Genomic DNA, 17,482 nt, shown 5'->3' on the forward strand with positions numbered 1-17,482 from the left:
GTAACAGAAATGAAACCTCGCGGAAACCCAAGGTCAGGATTCCAGTAGAGTCATTCCCCTGGAGTCCAGACACAGAGCAGCCCCAGGGCTCTCAGCAGATGCTCACTCCAGGAGCAGGACCAGGCTGCCTCGATGGCCTGTCTTCTCCCTATTGGCTGACTTACTTTCATTGTAATCCCTAGAGAGAGAGATTGTTTGGTTCAGGAGTTTCAATACAGGCTTCTAGGTAGCTTAGGGGTTGGTTGTGTAAGGACCTATCCTTGATCCAGTCCATTAAGGTGTTGGTCATGTGATAGAATGACTACTTGGCTTGACAAATCTATCCCTTCAGCAGTGGCTGTGAGCAAGGCAGCATCCTCTAGAAAGATCTGGGGTGTGCCAACCAGTGTCACTGAAACATCTAGAATGTTTGTAAGGGGTTGGTAAGAAGATCTTTTTTGTGTGTGGTTTTAGGCTTGTTAGGTACATTCACAAAATGTGCATATATCATTTTGGTTTAGTTTTTTCAACAAATGAACTCATGTGCACGCGTGCTCAGTTGCTTCAGTCGTGTCCGACTCTTTGCAACCCCATGGACTGGGGCCCGCCAGGCTCCTCTGTCCATGGGATTCTCCAGACAAGAATACTGGAGTGGGTAGCCATGCCTTGCACCAGGGGATCTTCCCAACCCAGGGATCAAACCCATGTCTTCTGTGTCTCCTGCATTGCAAGCATATTCTGTACCACTGAGCCACCAGGGAAGCCCAAAATGAACTCGTACTTTACATTAAAGTGGTGGTGGTAGTGGTAAGTACCAACCTGCCAGTGTTGGAGACCTAAGAGATAAGGGTTTGATCCCTGGGTCAGGAAGATCCCCTGGAGGAGGAAATGGCAACCCACTCCAGTATTCTTGCCTGGAGAATCCCATGGGCAGAGGAGCCTGGTGGGCTACAGTCCGTAGGGTCGAAAAGAGTCAGACACAACTGAAGCGACTTGGCACACACACATGCACTCGAATAATAAAACATCTTGGAAATTTTTCCACTCATCGCCTACACATCTACCATATTCATTATATCTACAGCTAGTATTCTGTTGAATAGATGAGATACAAATTTATTTATTCACCATCCACTGCTAGAGTTAGATTATATCTGATGAGCCTTTATTACAAACAATGCTTCAAGAACATCCTTGTACATTTTTCTTTGTGTGCTCCTAGATTCCTAGAAATGAACTGCTGGGTTGAAATGGATGTGCATTTTGCGTGCTGATAGCTACTGCCAAAATGTCCTCAAAAAACACTGTACCAGTTTATACTTCTAGCAACAGAGCATGCATGTGCTTATTTCTCCACATCCATATGAATGTTTCTTCAACTATTTTGAATCATAAACCCCTTTAGAGTCTGTTAAAAGCTATGAATCCTTGTTTGTAGGAAAATACACAGATGTACAAACACAGAACATTTTCCACATAATTTCTACCAGTTCACAGATCACATAAAGACCACCCAAGACTCAAGACTTCATATTAAGTGTCCTTCAAATAGACATGGAGAATCCCAGGGACGGGGGGGCCTGGTGGGCTGCCGTCTCTGGGGTCGCACAGAGTCGGACACGACTGAAGCGACTTAGCAGCAGCAGCAAATAGACATGTGTGAATGGGTCTCCCAATCTAGGAGAGTGGATCTCAGTCCTGGCTGAGCATTTGTTATGTATTTAGGTGCTGGGTCTTCGTTGCTGCTCAGGGGCTTTCTCTAGTGCGGTAACCAGGGGCTGCTCTTCGTTGTGGTGTATGCGTTTCTCATTGCAGGTGGCTTCTCTTGTTGTGGGGCACAGGCTCTAGGCTTGGGGGGCTCAGTAGTTGCAGCTCACAGGCTTAGTTGCTCAATGGCATGTACGATCCTCTAGGACGAGGAATGGACCCCATGTCCCCTGTCTTGGCAGGTAGATTCTTAACCACGACCACCAGGGAAGTCCTTAGCTGCACATTGGATCACCTTGAAAAGGTCTGGCCCATGCCCAGGCCACTTTCCAGACCAAGTCAATCAAACTGTCTCGAAAAAGATCTAGGTAATAGAATGTTTTTTGCAAGTTTTCCATGTGATTCTAAGATGCATTCAGTTGCAAGAACCCCCTCAGTTTAGCAGAGGCTTAGAGAAGGGTAAAAAGAAGTCATTTGAAGACAGAAAGCCAGAGTGTACAAGGGACTCTAAGGATCTCAGACATGGCTGCAGACTTTTTTATTTTCATGAGTCACTGCGGGGTAGATAGGAGGGACGAGGACCTGGCACTGATACATATGTTTTCACTGAGAAACTGTTTCACATACACAAAAGTAGAGAACCTGAGCACCCACATGACCTATGAAAAAAGTGAAGGTGTAGTCGCTTAGTCCTATCCTACTCCTTGTGACCCCAAGGACTGTAGCGACCCCATGAGCTGTAGCCCTCCAGGCTCCTCTGTCCATGGGATTCTCTAGGCAAGAATACTGGAGTGGATTGCCATTTCCTTCTCCAGGGGATCTTCCCAACCCAGGAATCGAACCTGGGTCTCTCACATTGCAGGCAGATTCTTTACCGTCTGAGCCACAATACTTATTCGAATTTTTGCCACATTTGCTCTGTTCTTGTGAGGGGGGCAATGGGTGAGGGCTGAGATTTCTCCCTCAAATAATTCAGTGGCGTTGTTACTTTTTAAAAGTTGCCCCTGGTGATTCTAAGGTGTAGCCAACATTGATAATCATTGTGCATTGTGAAGCCTCCCAAAGAGAAGGAACCCCGAGAAATGAGTAGAAGGAAGAAATGACAGGGAATTCCCTGGTGGTCCAGTGGTTATGAATCCACCTTGCAAGGCAGGGGACCTGGGTTCCATCCCAGGTCGAGGAACTAAGATCCTGCATGCCAAGGAGTAACTAAGCCCTTGAGCTGTAACTACTGAAGCCTGGAGGCCACAACCAGAGAGTCTGTGTGCCCGCAATGAAGATCGCACGTGCTACAACTAAGCCTTGATGCAGCCAAATAAATCTAAATAAATCTTTTTTAAAAAGAAGGAAGAAAAACCAAATGCAACCCTGAGAGCCCACAGCTTGGACCAATGAGCAGAGCAAGCCCCCAGTGGGTGGCCTGACCAAAGGGCCTGGCCATGAGGGTCAAGAGCAGTGACAGTCTGCTTCAGGCTGCAAGGATGAAAGAAGGCTTCATGGGGAAGTAGAATTTGGAGCTGGGCCTTAAAGAATCCAGACAATTTAGATCAGCAGAAAGGAGGGGAGGAGGCATTTTCCAATCCGAAAGGAAGCTGGTAGTCAGGGCTGGTTATAGACTCAACCACAGGAGTCACAGGAGAGATTTCCTTCCCCCTGGTCCTGCTGAATCAACTCAGGGAGGCTCTCCAGGCTCCACAACCCCCATCTCTAATCTCATCTTTCCTCCTTCCTGTGCTGATTCTTCCCCTTAGAAATGTTTATCTACCTTCTCCTAGGCCAGCGGTTCTCAAAGTGGGGTCTGGGAGCTGGCAGCATCTGGGAACCTGGGAGAGAACCTGGACTGCTGCTTCAGACACATGGGGGGTGAGTCCAGCCTGCCAGGGGATTCGGGTGCACACTCAACTCTGAGGATTAATGTCATGGGGACTTCTGGCCGCGTCTGCTCCCTTCCCAGCACTGTTCTGTCTGGGGTTCTTCCTCACAGAGAGCTGGACTCATGGTAGGAGACACAAGGAAAAACTATTGAGAAATCAGCCTGGGGCAAGGCTATGGGGAGTCTGGACTTGAAACTGAAGTAAGAAAGGAGCTGTGAAGATGTTTGATCAGGGGAGCAAAAATACTCAGATGATGTTGGAGACTACGGAACAGCGTGTTAAGAATGCAGGTGGCCCCCAACCTCCGTGTGTGCCTGCTGTCACTTCAGTCCTGTCTGACTCTGCAACCCTATGGACTGTAGCCTGCCATCCTCCTCTGTCCATTGGATTCTCCAGGCAAGAATACTGGAGTAGGCTGCCATGCCCTCCTCCAGGGGATCTTCCTGACCTAGGGATCGAACCTGATTCTCTTATGAGGGTTCTTTACCTCTAGTGCCACCGGGGAGGGAAGCCCCCCAACCACACCCCACCCCCTGAAATGGCAGGCAGAGTTCATTGTGAATGTGCATCTTATGAAGAAGTGGTTTCATAACTTCTATTCAATTTTCAAATGAATTATGGCCTCCAAATGATTTAGTGATCATTGCTATAAAGAGGAAATTATTGTTATTACTTGCTAAATTATATTAGCTTTTGAGGTCATGTTTCTCACAGTGTGGTCAGGCTAGTATTAGAATTTATCTGATCTGTGTGTTAGAAAATGTACCTTCTTAGGCTGTACCCTGGACCTAATGAATCAGAATCTCTGCAGTTGGCACCAGGAATCTGCATTTTTAAAGAAGTTCTCCAGGTGATTCTGGTTGATTCTGATGCATTCTGAGGTTCATGAACTGCTTCAGGCTTTAAATTCAAAAAGCCAATACTTCAAGGAAAGCTAAATTAGTTGTGAGTTTGGAAAGAATGTGGGTCATTAAAACATGGTGCTAAAGCACAAAAAGTCTTACGATGCGAACTGGGAATAGTAACCAGAGAACAGATTTTCCTGGGCTGTTCAGTGATCATTTAAAGCTAGGTTCTTTTGGGAGTTTGATAATGATATATGCACATGTATGCTAAGTTGCTTCAGTTATGTCCCACTCTTTGTTACCCCCTGGATCATAGCCCACCAGGATCCTCTGTCCATGGGATTCTCCAAGCAAGAATACTGGAGTGGGTTGCCATATTCTCCTCCAGGGGATCTTCCCAACCCAGGGATCGAACCCAGTCTCTTACGTCTCCTGCATTGGCAGGCAGGTTCTTTACCACTAGGACCACTGGGAAGCCCCAGGAATGACATATACACATTACTATATTTAAAATAGATAACTAACAAGGACTTACTGTATAGCACAGGGAATTCTGCTCAATACTCTCTAATCATCTAAGTGGGAAAAAAATTTGAAAAAGAATAGGTACATGTACACATATAAGTGAATCATTTTGCTACCCCTGAAACTAACACAACATTGTTAATCAACTATACCCCAATATAAAGTAAAATTTTTTAAATAAATAAACTTGAAATAAAAACAAAACCAAAACAAAACAACAGGGCTTCCCCAGTGTATCCATCTGTAAGCAATCCGCCTGCCAATGCGGGAGACACAGGTTCAATCCCTAATCTGGGAAGATCCCAAAAGCCAGAAAGCAACTAAGCCGGTGCACTACAACTACTGAACCTGAGCTCTAGAGCCCATGTGCTGCAACTGCTGAAGCCCACGTGCCCTAGAGCCCATGCTCTGAAACAAGAGAAGCCACTGCGATGCGAAGCCCATGCACTGCAACTAAAGAAAAGCCTGCACAGCACTGAAGACCCAGCACAGCCAAAAATAAACAAATGAAATTTAAAAACATAAAAATAAAATAAAGCTAGTTCCTATGTGTATTACCATCTGGATGGCAAAAACAGATTTGAAATGAGTTCATCCTCAAGTTTTGATAGTGCAACTCAACTTCCCAGAGTTGGATAAAGACTAAGTTAACCTGTTTTCCTGTGTCAGATGGAAATAAGATAACTAAGAGGAAGGCAGAAAGAAAACTCCTGACCACATGAACCTGCTGAAGGTTCGCCCCTCCCTGGAATCAGGCGCGTTGTGTTCCTGGAGAGAATCTTCTGTTTTATTTGCCTCCTACCATATACTCGGCACTTTGCCAAAAATCCTCTGCCTACATATTTTGAATTACAGATTTTGAAATATATATAATTTAAACAGCAGATCACCTGAGATTGAATTCATGGAAATATACTTGAATCAAAGAGTGTTTTTTTGGGGGGCGGGGGGAGGCGGTGCTGTGGAAAACAGAACCGAAGGACCTGTTTCGGTGGATTAAGCGTGTGTGTGCCCACGTTCTACCTCCATTAGCTGTGCGATGTTGACAAGTTATTTAAGCTCTCTGGGTTTCTACTCATCTGGAAACTAGGAACAATGCTCACATATATTTTCGAGAACGACTTGAGAGTGTTAATATAAAAAATAAGACTCACAGCAAGCACTCTCTAAACCTTAATAAGAATGAAATATGGTGCGTATATGTTTTTCCAGATTTCTACACTTTCTGAATCTGAAAAACCACTGCTTTTATAATCAGAAAAGAATGATAAATCAGTTTTGCTTTGTTGCTGTTTTTTACTTTAAAGTAAAAATGAGCTGAAAAGATAGTGAAACAAACAGATGCCATCTGTTTTTAGAGGAGCCTGTTTTTATTTGGAGTAGCAACAACATGTAACCCCTGGGGTAGCCTAATCTAACCACAGACGGTAGGAACACATAGAATGGTGAGTTCTGTACTGGTATCTCCCGGTGCCCTGGCTCTACAAACTTAGATCCCAAAATAGAGGAGTTAGGTCACACTGCTTCCAGCTTTCCCGCCCCTCTCCAAAGCAGTCTTCTTCATCAAGTGCAAAAACCTGGATCTCCAGCAACAAATTAAAGAAATAGAACAAGCCCATCCCAGGGCTTCTTTAAATATTCAGATAAACCCATGTGCCCCTATCAGTTAAATTAAGCTTTCCTAAGAAAAAGTAAGTCAATTAGTTCAAAATGTGGGTTAGTGCTTCTGGGTATTTAAAAGGGGATTTTTTTCTTTCTTTCTTTTTTAGTTCATTTAGAAACAGCCACGGGGCAGGCACATACCTACTCCTCTGCACGTCCTGTGAATTGCCACCACATACCTAGACTAGGCTGTCAAGAGCTTCAAAATCTGGTCCTTAAACTTTCTCCAAGTCCTGAAGATATCGCAATACCAGCTTTAAAATGTATCTTGCTTTGCCCTATTAGTTCATATACTTTATCTTCACCTTCTGACAAATTACTGATATTTGTCAAAGGGTACTTGGCATTGCTGTAGAACATGAGAAGACAGGATTCTAGCCTAACTGAACTTCTTCCTTCTTTCATTCAACTAATATTCTCTAAATGTCTGTGAACAAAGGTCAAGTGTCCAAGACACAATGAAATGTAGTTCCAGAGCACACTTGATGACATATCTTGCAAAACTCATTTGTCCAAATGGTTCAGATGAAATAAACCAAACTTTAGCAAAACACAAATACAATTAGATATTTCTTATGAAAATGAATTTCTGGAAGCAATTTCTGGGTCATAGAATATGAACATTTTCGTGGCTTTTGAGAGGTTGCCTACTTGCTTTCTTAAAAGGCTGTCTTAATTGATATTGACAATAAAATATATGAGAATAACATTTTCATACCAACATTTGGGGATAAAGTGATGACATTTTTGTTGTTTGTTTTGTTTTGCTTTTACTAATAAGTTACTTTTTTGGCATATAGCTAATAGTTTCATGAATATTTTATCTTCTAAGACAATTGTAATAACTCTTCCATTATGTAAGATATGGAGGAGGGCATGGCAATCCACTTCAGTATTCTTGCCTGGAGAATCCCATAGACAGACGAGCCTGGCAGGCTACAGTCCATTGGGGTCACAAAGAGTGCAACCCAACTGAAGTGACTTAGCACATGTAAGATATATATATTAGTTATGTGACATTAACACATATCTGAATCTCCTTTTCCACTTTAATTAGTACTGTAATGGTATTGAACTAAATGTTATTTAATAATAGGACTAACATCCACTTCAATCCTACAAGCTCTTTAAATATAAATGACTAGAAGAGAAATTACCCTCATTATTAATTTTATGTTTGACTTAACTTTGACAGCCTTTACATTTGACTTCATTATTAGCCAAGACGAGTTTCATTATCAGAATATTATAACAAAGAGAAATAGCACTCTCTTAGGCTCTACAAAAACATAATTCTCTTATGGAAAACTACATTCCTTTAAGATATTATTTATTTTACAAACAGCCTAGGAGACTGGTAGGTGATTATTAGGTAGAAAGATCAAGAATTATAGTTACCAGGTGGCAATTAGAAACGAAAAATTCTACTTCTGTGAATCACTGTGGTAAGTTCACTCTGACCTTTTTTTTTTTTTTTTTTTTTTTTGACAAAACATCAAAGATAAAAATAGGTAAAATCCTTCTTACTCCCTAGAGAGTAATATGGGACAACCTAGGAGTTCAACAGAAACACCTAATTCTGGTCTGATTGGGTTTGTGGGCGTTCCTTTTGTCTCTAAAATCTTCATTTCTTCTAAGACACAAATGGGTCTCTACTTACAACAGCCCTGGAAAATAATCCCAGTATTTTAGGTGCCAAGTGATAAAGGTGACAGCTTCTTAGGCTATTTCTGCTGTGCTCACAGTCCAAGGTCTTGGGGGAGTCCTATTCTAACTCTCCAAGATTCCCAAATCGGATGACAGAGAAGTATTTTAGTGATAGGGAATTGTTCCCTTGAAGATTTTTATTTTTTATTTTCATTCTTTGGTTCCTAGAAGCTGATTGTGGCAAGCCACTTAACATTGGGCTACAGAGCCAAAGTTTCCTGACCTACAGAGGTCTCAGAGAGCTTGGGCAAGTGGCTTAATCTTTGGGAGCCCTTCTGGCCCTGGTTTTCTTGTTTATATTCAAGCCTGGAAATACTAGAGTCTTAGTAACTAAGAGCTAACAGTTGAATGTTTTCATTTCAAAATGAATCACTTTGCTGACAATGGTCTGTAATAATCAAAGTTATGGTTTTTCCAGTAGTCATGTACAGATGTGAGAGTTGGACCATTAAGAAGGCTCAGCACCAAAGAACTGATGCTTTCCAACTGTGGTGCTGGAGATGACTTTTGAGAGTCCCTTGGACAGCAAGGAGATCAAACCAGACAATCCTAAAGGAAATCAACCCTGAATATTCATTGGAAGGACTGATGTTGAAGTTCCAATACTTTGGCCACCTGATGTGAAGAGCCGACTCATCAGAAACGACCCTGATGCTGGGAAAGATTGAGGGCAGGAGGAGAAGGGGACAGCAGAGAATGAGATGGTTGGATGGCATCACTGACTCAATGGACATGAGTTTGAGCAAACCGTTGGAGATGATGAAGGACAGAGAAGCCTCGTGTGCTGTAGTCTATGGGATCACAAAGAATCAGACATGGCTTAGCAATTGAACAACTGCTCTGTGAACTTTTGTGGTGGTTAGCTCTCACCCCACACATAAATATTTGTATGTTTATTGAGTGTCTACTATGTACCAGCCACTCTGCTAAAATACACTAAGGAACTGTACTGGAAATGAACCAGAGATGAGGTGATAAAGGACACAGTTTCTGCTCTTACAGAGTTTTCTTCCACATCATAGAGTTAGATTACATGGATTCTATTTTCATCTGAGTTAGAAAAAACATTACTCAAGATGATTTTCAATTAAATTCAGCAGAATTTAGTAGTAAAACTCTGAAACAAAGATATGTCAAAATAGTTTTGATTTGAATTCTCATTTAACCTCCAGACTGCTTTATAAATCTTTTATTAGTAATCAAATCAAGAAAGCATGACTTTAAAAGGAGAAACTAAAAACAGTGATGAAATAAAAAATTACTGTTCAGTTCAGTCGCTTGGTAGTCACCAACTCTTTGCAACCCTGTGGCCTGTAGCACGCCAGGCTTCCCTGTCCATCACCAACTCCTGGAGCTTGCTCAAATTCAAGTCCATCGAGTTGGTGATGCCATCCAACCATCTCATCCTCTGTTGTCCCCTTCTTCTCCTGCCTTCAATCTTTCCAAACAATGATGAACTGATTCCTTTTTATGACCTCTGCCCTCAAGAACACACAACATTTCTTGAATTTATCCACTTAAATCCTCCCCAGCTCATGTCTCTTGACAAATAGCTACCTGCATTCCCCAGTCCCTTACTCCTGCAATAACTTCCTATAATGTGGTCCACCAGAGCGGGAATCAATTTCAAGGAAATATTAAACCAAAGCAGTCATTACGTTCACTTTAACTTGTAAATATTACTGCAAACAGTAATGTTGTTGTATAGTTACTTTCCATCCTACAAAAATTTTTTAGTATAGAAATTCAGACTCATGATATTTCAGATGTTTCCCCAAAATGTTTATTCCTTAACGGCTAACTAAACATATATCCTATTCATTCATTCACGGTGAACAACTGGAGTGCTGTGTCCTGAGCACCAGCCTAAATGACAAAGGTATATTGACGTAGGAGAGGAAACATATAAAAAGCAATTACATTATTATATAATAGATAAGGTCAGAAGACTGTAATCAGAGTTGAATGTTTCTTTATGGCACAAACTCACAAAGTATGGACTGAATGGGAGTAAGTAGGTGGGTTAGAAAATGAAGAGAAAACATTGGGAATTTTTCCTTCCAAAACAACCATGCCACTACTTTCAAGTAATCTAAGAAATGGAGAAGCACAGATATATATGTGATACTTTATAATGATAATGAAGAGACAGAAAATGATGATGAGTATGAGTATCTTGTTGAAGTTGTAAACCTCTTAGGGTAGCTGACTGTTAAATAATTGCAATAAATGCTCTATACAGTGCTGGAATTGTCTTTTATATGAAGAAGCTGTATGTTTTCTATGTGCAGAAGCTATCCTGCACAAGAAATAACCGTCTTTACAAGGAAGGAGAGGCAGCTGTCAGTTTCAAGTGGTGAGCTAAAGGGACTTCATGGTAGGGCAAAATCAAAGTGGAGGAAGGGAGGCTGGGCTCATAGGCAGAAGATAACCAATATTGCTTCGCTACCAAAATAATAAGAAAGGTCTTTTGATCCTCTCAATTTGGAATTGAGCATGTGTGAACCACAGGATGTTTTTAAGGAATCATTTATTAAAGCTAGAATTGAACTCCGTTATGAACTCAGCTGTAATTCTGTGTTATTGGGTTTTAAAAATCAAGCAACATTTGGGGAAGGTGTCGGTGTCTATGTGTTTGGGGTGGGCGGGGGAGGGTGTCGTTGGTGAACAGGTTTATAACTGCTTGGTTTTCCTGAGTGCTCTTCCTGGTAAATACTCTTAAGTATTATCCTGAAGAGGTCTTTACCAATATTTGATGAAGTATCATTACGGGCAAAGAATTTTGGTAGCGTTTCAGGAGCGGATGTCACGAAGCCGATTCCCGGTCGCCCGCTAATCAGGCCAACGCGTACTTTTCCGAGGTGCGTTTTTTCGTATCTAATATTAGCGGGGGTCCTGACCGTCGTTTGCAAAATATCCAGGCAACCTCAAAAGCTGCTGTTTTCCCAACTCCGTTAAAAAGTTATTTGCACTTGGGTTTGTTTTTTTTTTTTTTTTTTGGTTCTTCTCTTCCCCACCCCCGCCCCCTGGCTTTTGCCAGTAGAGACCTGCCCTGGGGGCGATTTTGTCCTGGGAGCACAAAACTATTTTCTTTTCTGGAAATAAGTTGACGTCAACTGGGAGCTGTTTTTGGTTGCTTTGTTTCCCGGAGCGTCCAACCCAGCACACCGCCTTCGGCAAATTGCGAGCAATTCAAAGCAGCTCGCCCAGCTGGGAGGGGAGCCGGGGCGGAGGGAGTCGGGGGCACCCCTGCCGCCCGCAGAAGTGGGGAGACCTTGGGAAGCTGCTCCGCCTCTGGAGTGTGGTCCGAGTCCCTGGGCCGAGCCCGGAGCGCAGCCCCGAGCCAATGCGGCCTCTGGGCTCAATGAATCCGCGGTGAGGGCCGCCGGGCGGGGAGCGGCCCTGGCGGGGAACTTGCCGGGCGCCCACCTGAATTCTCCGCAGGGCTGACATGCCGGGCGGGAGGGCTCCGGAGGCCCCCAAACCTGGGAGCATCCCGGGACATAGGGCCAGCCTTCCGGAAGTAGCCGGTGCGGCTGATGTGTGCCAGGTCGTGTGCGCGGGACCGCGGGTGCGACTAGCTTCGCAGCCTACTGCCTTGAGCTCCTTTCTATACATCCCCAGCACAGTGGCGTTTGGACACAGCGGGCCGCACCTTGGGAAAGATTCCCGAGGAGTGCTACCTCCGGATCCCAGCCCTCCCCCCACTCCCCAGACAGTTCTCTGCAGAGAGGAGGACTGATGAGAGTGTGGTGTGTGTATGTGTGTGTGTGTTTCCCCGAGGAGCAGGAGGGGGCCCGCGAGGCAGTGACTTGCTCTAACTTGTTCACACCTCGCGCGGTTTCCCCCAAGCTCAGCGGCGGCGTCCAGGGCCGAGGAGGCGCGCGGAGGGCGAGACTGGTCGCTGGGGAGACACTGTCGACTCCCACTTTAGACGCCCATGCGGTCCAGAGACCTAGTCTTCCTTCCTTCCTCTTTTCTTCTTTTTTTTTTTAAATTACAAATTGCCTCATGTGTTACTTTTGATGCGCAAGATTATAAACTGCCCTGAAAGCAAGACAGAGGGCCTGGTGTGTGTGTATGTGTGTGTGTGTGGGAGGAGGGGGGGTGTCGCAGGGGACTAGCAATTGAGTAGACCCTCGCAGCCCAAGTGCTGAGAATTCGGACTGAGATCCGAGGACGCACTCGAAGGGCTGCAGAGGCAGCCTCACCCGCGGGCCGGCCTGGGACTCGGAGTTGACCAGCGCGCTAGGGGGACACACTCGGGCTCCCCGAGGAGGAGCAAGTTAGAAGGCATTCCAAAGTCCGGAGATGGCGGCCGCGGCTGTGCCTCCAAAGAAATGAGCCGAGGTCTTGGTGGGTCTGGGGGCGCTGCCCCCGGGCCTGGAGTCCTGGAGGCGGTGACAAGGACGTGCCCGGAGCCTGGGCGCTCCGTGGGCGGGCGTTTGGCTGGAAATGGGACAGTGTCTCCGATGGGAAAGCGGGACCCGGCGAGCTCTCTGGCCGCCTTTCCAGTTTCGGAGGTGCCCGCCCCCGCGCGCCGAAGGCAGCACAGCCCCGAGGGCGAACGAATGGCGGTTGGCAAACTTGGAACCAGAGCGCGCCCAGGATCCGAATTGCCGGAATCGTGGCGGCGGCGGGGGCGGCCGAGACCCAAGTTCACTTTTTTCCCGCCCACCGGCCCCCAGGGTCTTAGGGACTGGCGATGCCCGCTCCGACCAGGTGGAGCGCCTCGCCGTCGGGAGCTTTGTTAGTTTGCTTCGAGGCAGGAGGGCGGTGGCCTGGGCGGGTGGGGAGGGGTCCCTGGGGTCTCGAGCGCCTCTCCCCCGCGTCTCCCCTCCCACCCGCCCCTCCCAGTCTTTCTGCCTTTGCTCCTTCCCCAGGCTGGCTGGACCGGCGCGGACTTGCCCCAGACCTACGGGGAGCGCCCCAGGTCTTTAATGACAGCTTAAAAGTGGCTGTTGGAAAAGTCGAAAGGGATGAGGCTGACGTGGGGCGTGTTTCGCTCCTTTGCAAGAGTCGGAAAGAGAGCTGGGAGCCTTGCGGCTGGCCCCAAGCCCCCGCGCCTCGCCCCCAGCAAGTAGGTGGGGGAGCCACCGCTGCCGCCAGCCCCATCCCGCTCCCAAGCCTCGCCCGCTGCGCCCTGGCCGCGGGCGCAGAGAGGGTGCGGGGCCTCGCCGTGCCTCCTCCACCCTGCTCATTAACCTGCCTGCTCCGCTCCGTTCCGGGCGGCCCCAGACACGGGCTTCTCGAAGCAGCATCCGCGGCCCGCCGGGTGCAGCCGCCTCCCCGAACCCCCGGCTCCGGGGGGCAATGAGGGGGCGGTGGAAGGGGCACTGCTCCTCGGGCATTACTTAGAGAAGCGAGACCGCCCCGCCCTCCCAGCCGGCCCTCCCTCGCTCCCGCCCGGGCCCGCGCGCCACTCAACCAGAGGGTAAGTTGGGAGTGTTTCACCCCCATCGACAGCTCTCCCTCCCCTTCCTTCACCCCCCCCCCCCTTCAAAGTTTTCTTCGGAGTGGGGAGAGGGGTGGGGGAGGAAGAGGGTCCAGCCAGCCTCGGTCCTTACGCGCTGCCTGTCTAACGTACCCCCGCCTCCCTACCCCTCCATCCCCCGCGCGCTGCTGCCCCTCCGGAGCCGCGCTCCGAACTGACAATTGGCGCGCGGCTCCTTTAAGAGCCCGGCTTTGCCTCCCGGTAGCTGAAGGTCATTAAACACAAAAGCTCTCAGCGCTGCGGTCCAATATAGCGCATGCGCCCTGCCCGAGGACTGGCAGAGAGACGGCAATATGGCGAGAATGCCTGGCAGCGGGGACTGTAACACCAGCGCGGGCGGCAGCGCCGCCGCCGCCGCCGCCGAGAACAATGGGGAGCGGGGCGAGGGCGAGCGCGGGGTGGGGGGCCGCGGCCGCCGCCACGGCCGCCCGCACTACTGCAGCGCGGGCGAGGAGGAGGAGGAAGACGAGGAGGAGGACGAGATCCAGGAGGTGCAGATAACGGGGGACGAGGAGGAGGAGGAGGACGGAGGTGGGGGGCTGGAGGAGGACGAGGAGGAGGAGGAGGAGATGGGGCTGGATTGGGACGAGCCCCTAGAGCCCGAGGACTCGGCCGGGGAGGAGCTGGAGCCCGAGCCGGTCCATAGGATCAATATGGACCAGAGCGGCGCGCTGGAGCCCGAGGCGCCGCCGCGACTGTTGGCGCCCCGGGCCCGCGGCGGGCCGCCCGGGGCCGGCGCCGAGCTGGACCCCGACGTGCTGCAGCGCCCCGAGCGGGCCCGGCTGAGCGAGAACACCCGGCTGGCCACCCGCTACGCCGTGCGCATCTTCCGGGAATACCTGAGCGAGAAGGCGCAAAGCCCGGACTTCGAGACCATGGACAAGGGGGCGCTGTGCCGCGTGCTGCGCTCCTTCTACGCCGAGGCCCGCTCCAAGAGCGGCCAGCTCTACAGCAAGTCGTCGCTCATCAGCATCCGCAGCTCCCTCAACCGCTACCTCAACGAGCCCCCGTACTGCCGCACGCTCGACCTCACCAAGGACCCCGAGCTGCGCAGCGCCAACCTGACGCTGGCCGCGGTTATCCGCAAGCTCGAGGAGCAGGGCGCGGGGCCGGTGGTGCAGAAGCAAGCCATCACGCGCGCCGACCTGCGCAAGCTCTACACCTCCAGCGTCTTCAGCACCAACACGCCCTTCGGGCTGCTCAACAAGGTCTGGTTCGAGACGTGCATGTACTTCTGCACGCGCGGCCGCGAGAATCAGCGCGAGCTGGAGGAGGACTCCTTCGGGCTGGCCATGGACGAGGATGGCCGCAAGTTCGTCTACTTCAAGTCCCTCGGGCCCTACCACAAGTCGCGCTCGTCGTCGTGGAGCAAGAAGCGCGCCGAGAGCAGCGACGAGGAGAACTTGCCGCGCATGTATGAGACGGGCACCGAGTTCTGCCCCTATGCCAGCTTCGTAAAGTACTTGTCGAAGCGCAACCCCCTGTGCAAGGCGTTCTTCCAGCGGCCCCGGGACCACTGCAGCGAGGGCGATGTGACTTGGTACGAGAACAAAGCCATCGGCAAGAACTTGCTGGGCACCAGGATGCAGATGCTCTCCAAGGCGGCCAAACTCTCCAAGACCTACACCAACCACTGCATCGGCGCCGTCTCCATCGCCACGCTCAACAGCATCGCCGGCATCGGTACCAAACTGGGCTCGCCCGCCCCGCAGGGCTGCTACGCTGAGGCTCTGAACGGGGCGGCTCGCCACCACTCCCACCAGCCCCCCACCCATCCCTCCCACCACCACCGCCCCCAGCCGCCCTCGCTGGGGAACACCTATATCCTCCCCAGAGACAGCCAGGTCGGGCCCGACGTGAAATCGGAGGCTGCGCCCAAGCGCGCCCTGTACGAGTCGGTGTTCGGGTCGGGGGAGATGTGCGGCCCCTCTTCCCCTAAAAGACTTTGTATCCGCCCCTCGGAGCCTGTGGACGCGGTGGTAGTGGTTTCGGTGAAACACGACCCCCTGCCTCTTCTTCCGGAAGCCAATGGGCACAGAAGCAGCAATTCTCCCACAATAGTTTCACCTGCTATTATTTCCCCCACCCAGGTAACCAAACCAAAGTCTGTGCATGAAGTGTTTCTCTGGTACCACTTGGAGACTAACTTGGGCTCACGCAGGCCTGGGTTGGTGGGGGGCGGGGGAAATTTTTCAAAGTAGCAGATAAGCTGAATCGGATTTGATTTCACTGTTAGAAGCTTAACTCTGTTGACGCTTTTCAGGAAAGTTTCCACCTAACCATAAAGGCTGTGACAGGGCCAGCTACCTAACACTCCCTGCTGCCGCAGTAACGCTGAAAACTTCAGAGTTCACAGAACAAAAGGGTCGGCTCAACCCTCCATTGAATGTCTGGGTTTTAGACGGCAAAGCGTGCAGGAATACTGTGCCTCTAAATGAAGCAGTTACTTAAACTATCTTTGCATAAAGCAACCATTAAAATACTCTAGTACATATTCACACTGACTTATAAAGGTAGAAAAGCAGTTATAAATGATTATTTATAACTCATACATGCCATTCCCACTTCCTGTAAGGGGCGGATTTTGGAGAGTTGTGGGCGAGTGCCAGTTTATACTGTGAGGTGTAGTTGAATGTAAAGCACCCGTTTGGGATGTCGTTTTCATCAACTAAGTCACTTGTTGATGGTTTGGAAAGGTAGTGTCTGTACTGCCGCCAGTTTCCCAGTTGGAGCATGCTTTATGTGCTGGGCTGTGTGGGCACTGGGACTTTGCTCTTTCCTAGCGCCATGGAGCTGTTGGTCTAGGGCGCAGTTAAGTGATGGCAAGATAGACAGTTGAGATAACAGCAGATTAGAGTGGAAAGAAGTCTGAAGTAAGCTAGCTCAGAAGCTGAGCCACCTCGGGTAAATCACTTCACCTCTCTGGGCTTCAGGATCCTTAACAAAGATAAGGGAGCTGTTTGAACATTAAAATTATTTAATTCTAAGTGGTTAGACTTCTGGGTTGAGATTAGAGGTTCAATTGGATATTTGTCTTACTATTTTTCCTAGAAGAATATATTCATATTCTTTTAAAGCTAAGTTCATCTTTTGGATACTGTGCTGTAGGAGTCAAAAAGCAGAGGTCCTTGGGGACCCTCCTCTCTTCTTCAGACAGGAGTAGCCCCTGGGTTTTTACAGCTTGGCCCTGAGTTTGGGGGTGTAGGGCAGGCCTTTCAAGGCACAGATGTCAGGAACCTCTGTGCTTTTTCCAAAGTGGAAATTCCAGTTCTGGATAAACTGACCCTTTCAGACGCTTACTGGCTAATCAGCAAGCCTCAAGGCCAACTGAGAAAGGGTTTGTGAATGGTACTATAAACACCAGAGTTCTCTAAGACACGAGAGACCCGGAGGCTGTGTATCTCTCTGTGCTTGTAGTGCACAGTTTCTGACAGACCACGAGGTGGTTTAGGGAGTTGGAAGGATGGGACTCTGGATTTACTTTTTCTTTGAAAGCAAAAATAAATGATCAGATTCTTCTGATAAAGTAAAACCCTTAAAATGTCCTGATTTCAAGTAGCACCTGATTAAGAGTTAAAAGCCTAAGAGATTTTATTAAAGTACCTATCTGCTTGAAATAACAGTGAAGCAGTTGGTCCCCTGGCATCTGTCTACTGATTTTTTGACTCTAGTGTCACATGGAATCCTGA

General features: G+C 48.4%; 1 protein-coding gene across 4 annotated transcripts in view; it reads left to right on the top strand.

The window, feature by feature from the left end:
- The window catches only part of KCTD1 (potassium channel tetramerization domain containing 1), a 212,581-nt gene that overhangs the window by 95,179 nt on the left and 99,920 nt on the right, over nucleotides 1–17,482 (top strand). The window contains exon 1 of one of the 4 annotated variants that reach the window (XM_070778789.1): nucleotides 13,202–13,733. The exons of 1 other annotated variant lie outside the window; for it this stretch is intronic. Coding sequence is in view for 1 of the 3 variants with exons in the window: in XM_019986915.2 (XP_019842474.2) it covers nucleotides 14,087–15,883 (1,797 nt within the window). In the remaining 2 variants the exon portion in view is untranslated. Of the gene's footprint in view, nucleotides 1–13,201; nucleotides 13,734–13,777; nucleotides 15,884–17,482 lie in introns of those variants that run through there. 2 more of the 4 variants (XR_011563784.1, XM_019986915.2) reach the window with 2 other exon arrangements.

Source organism: Bos indicus, chromosome 24 (genome assembly GCF_029378745.1).
Source record: "Bos indicus isolate NIAB-ARS_2022 breed Sahiwal x Tharparkar chromosome 24, NIAB-ARS_B.indTharparkar_mat_pri_1.0, whole genome shotgun sequence".
Taxonomy (NCBI): domain Eukaryota; kingdom Metazoa; phylum Chordata; class Mammalia; order Artiodactyla; family Bovidae; genus Bos; species Bos indicus.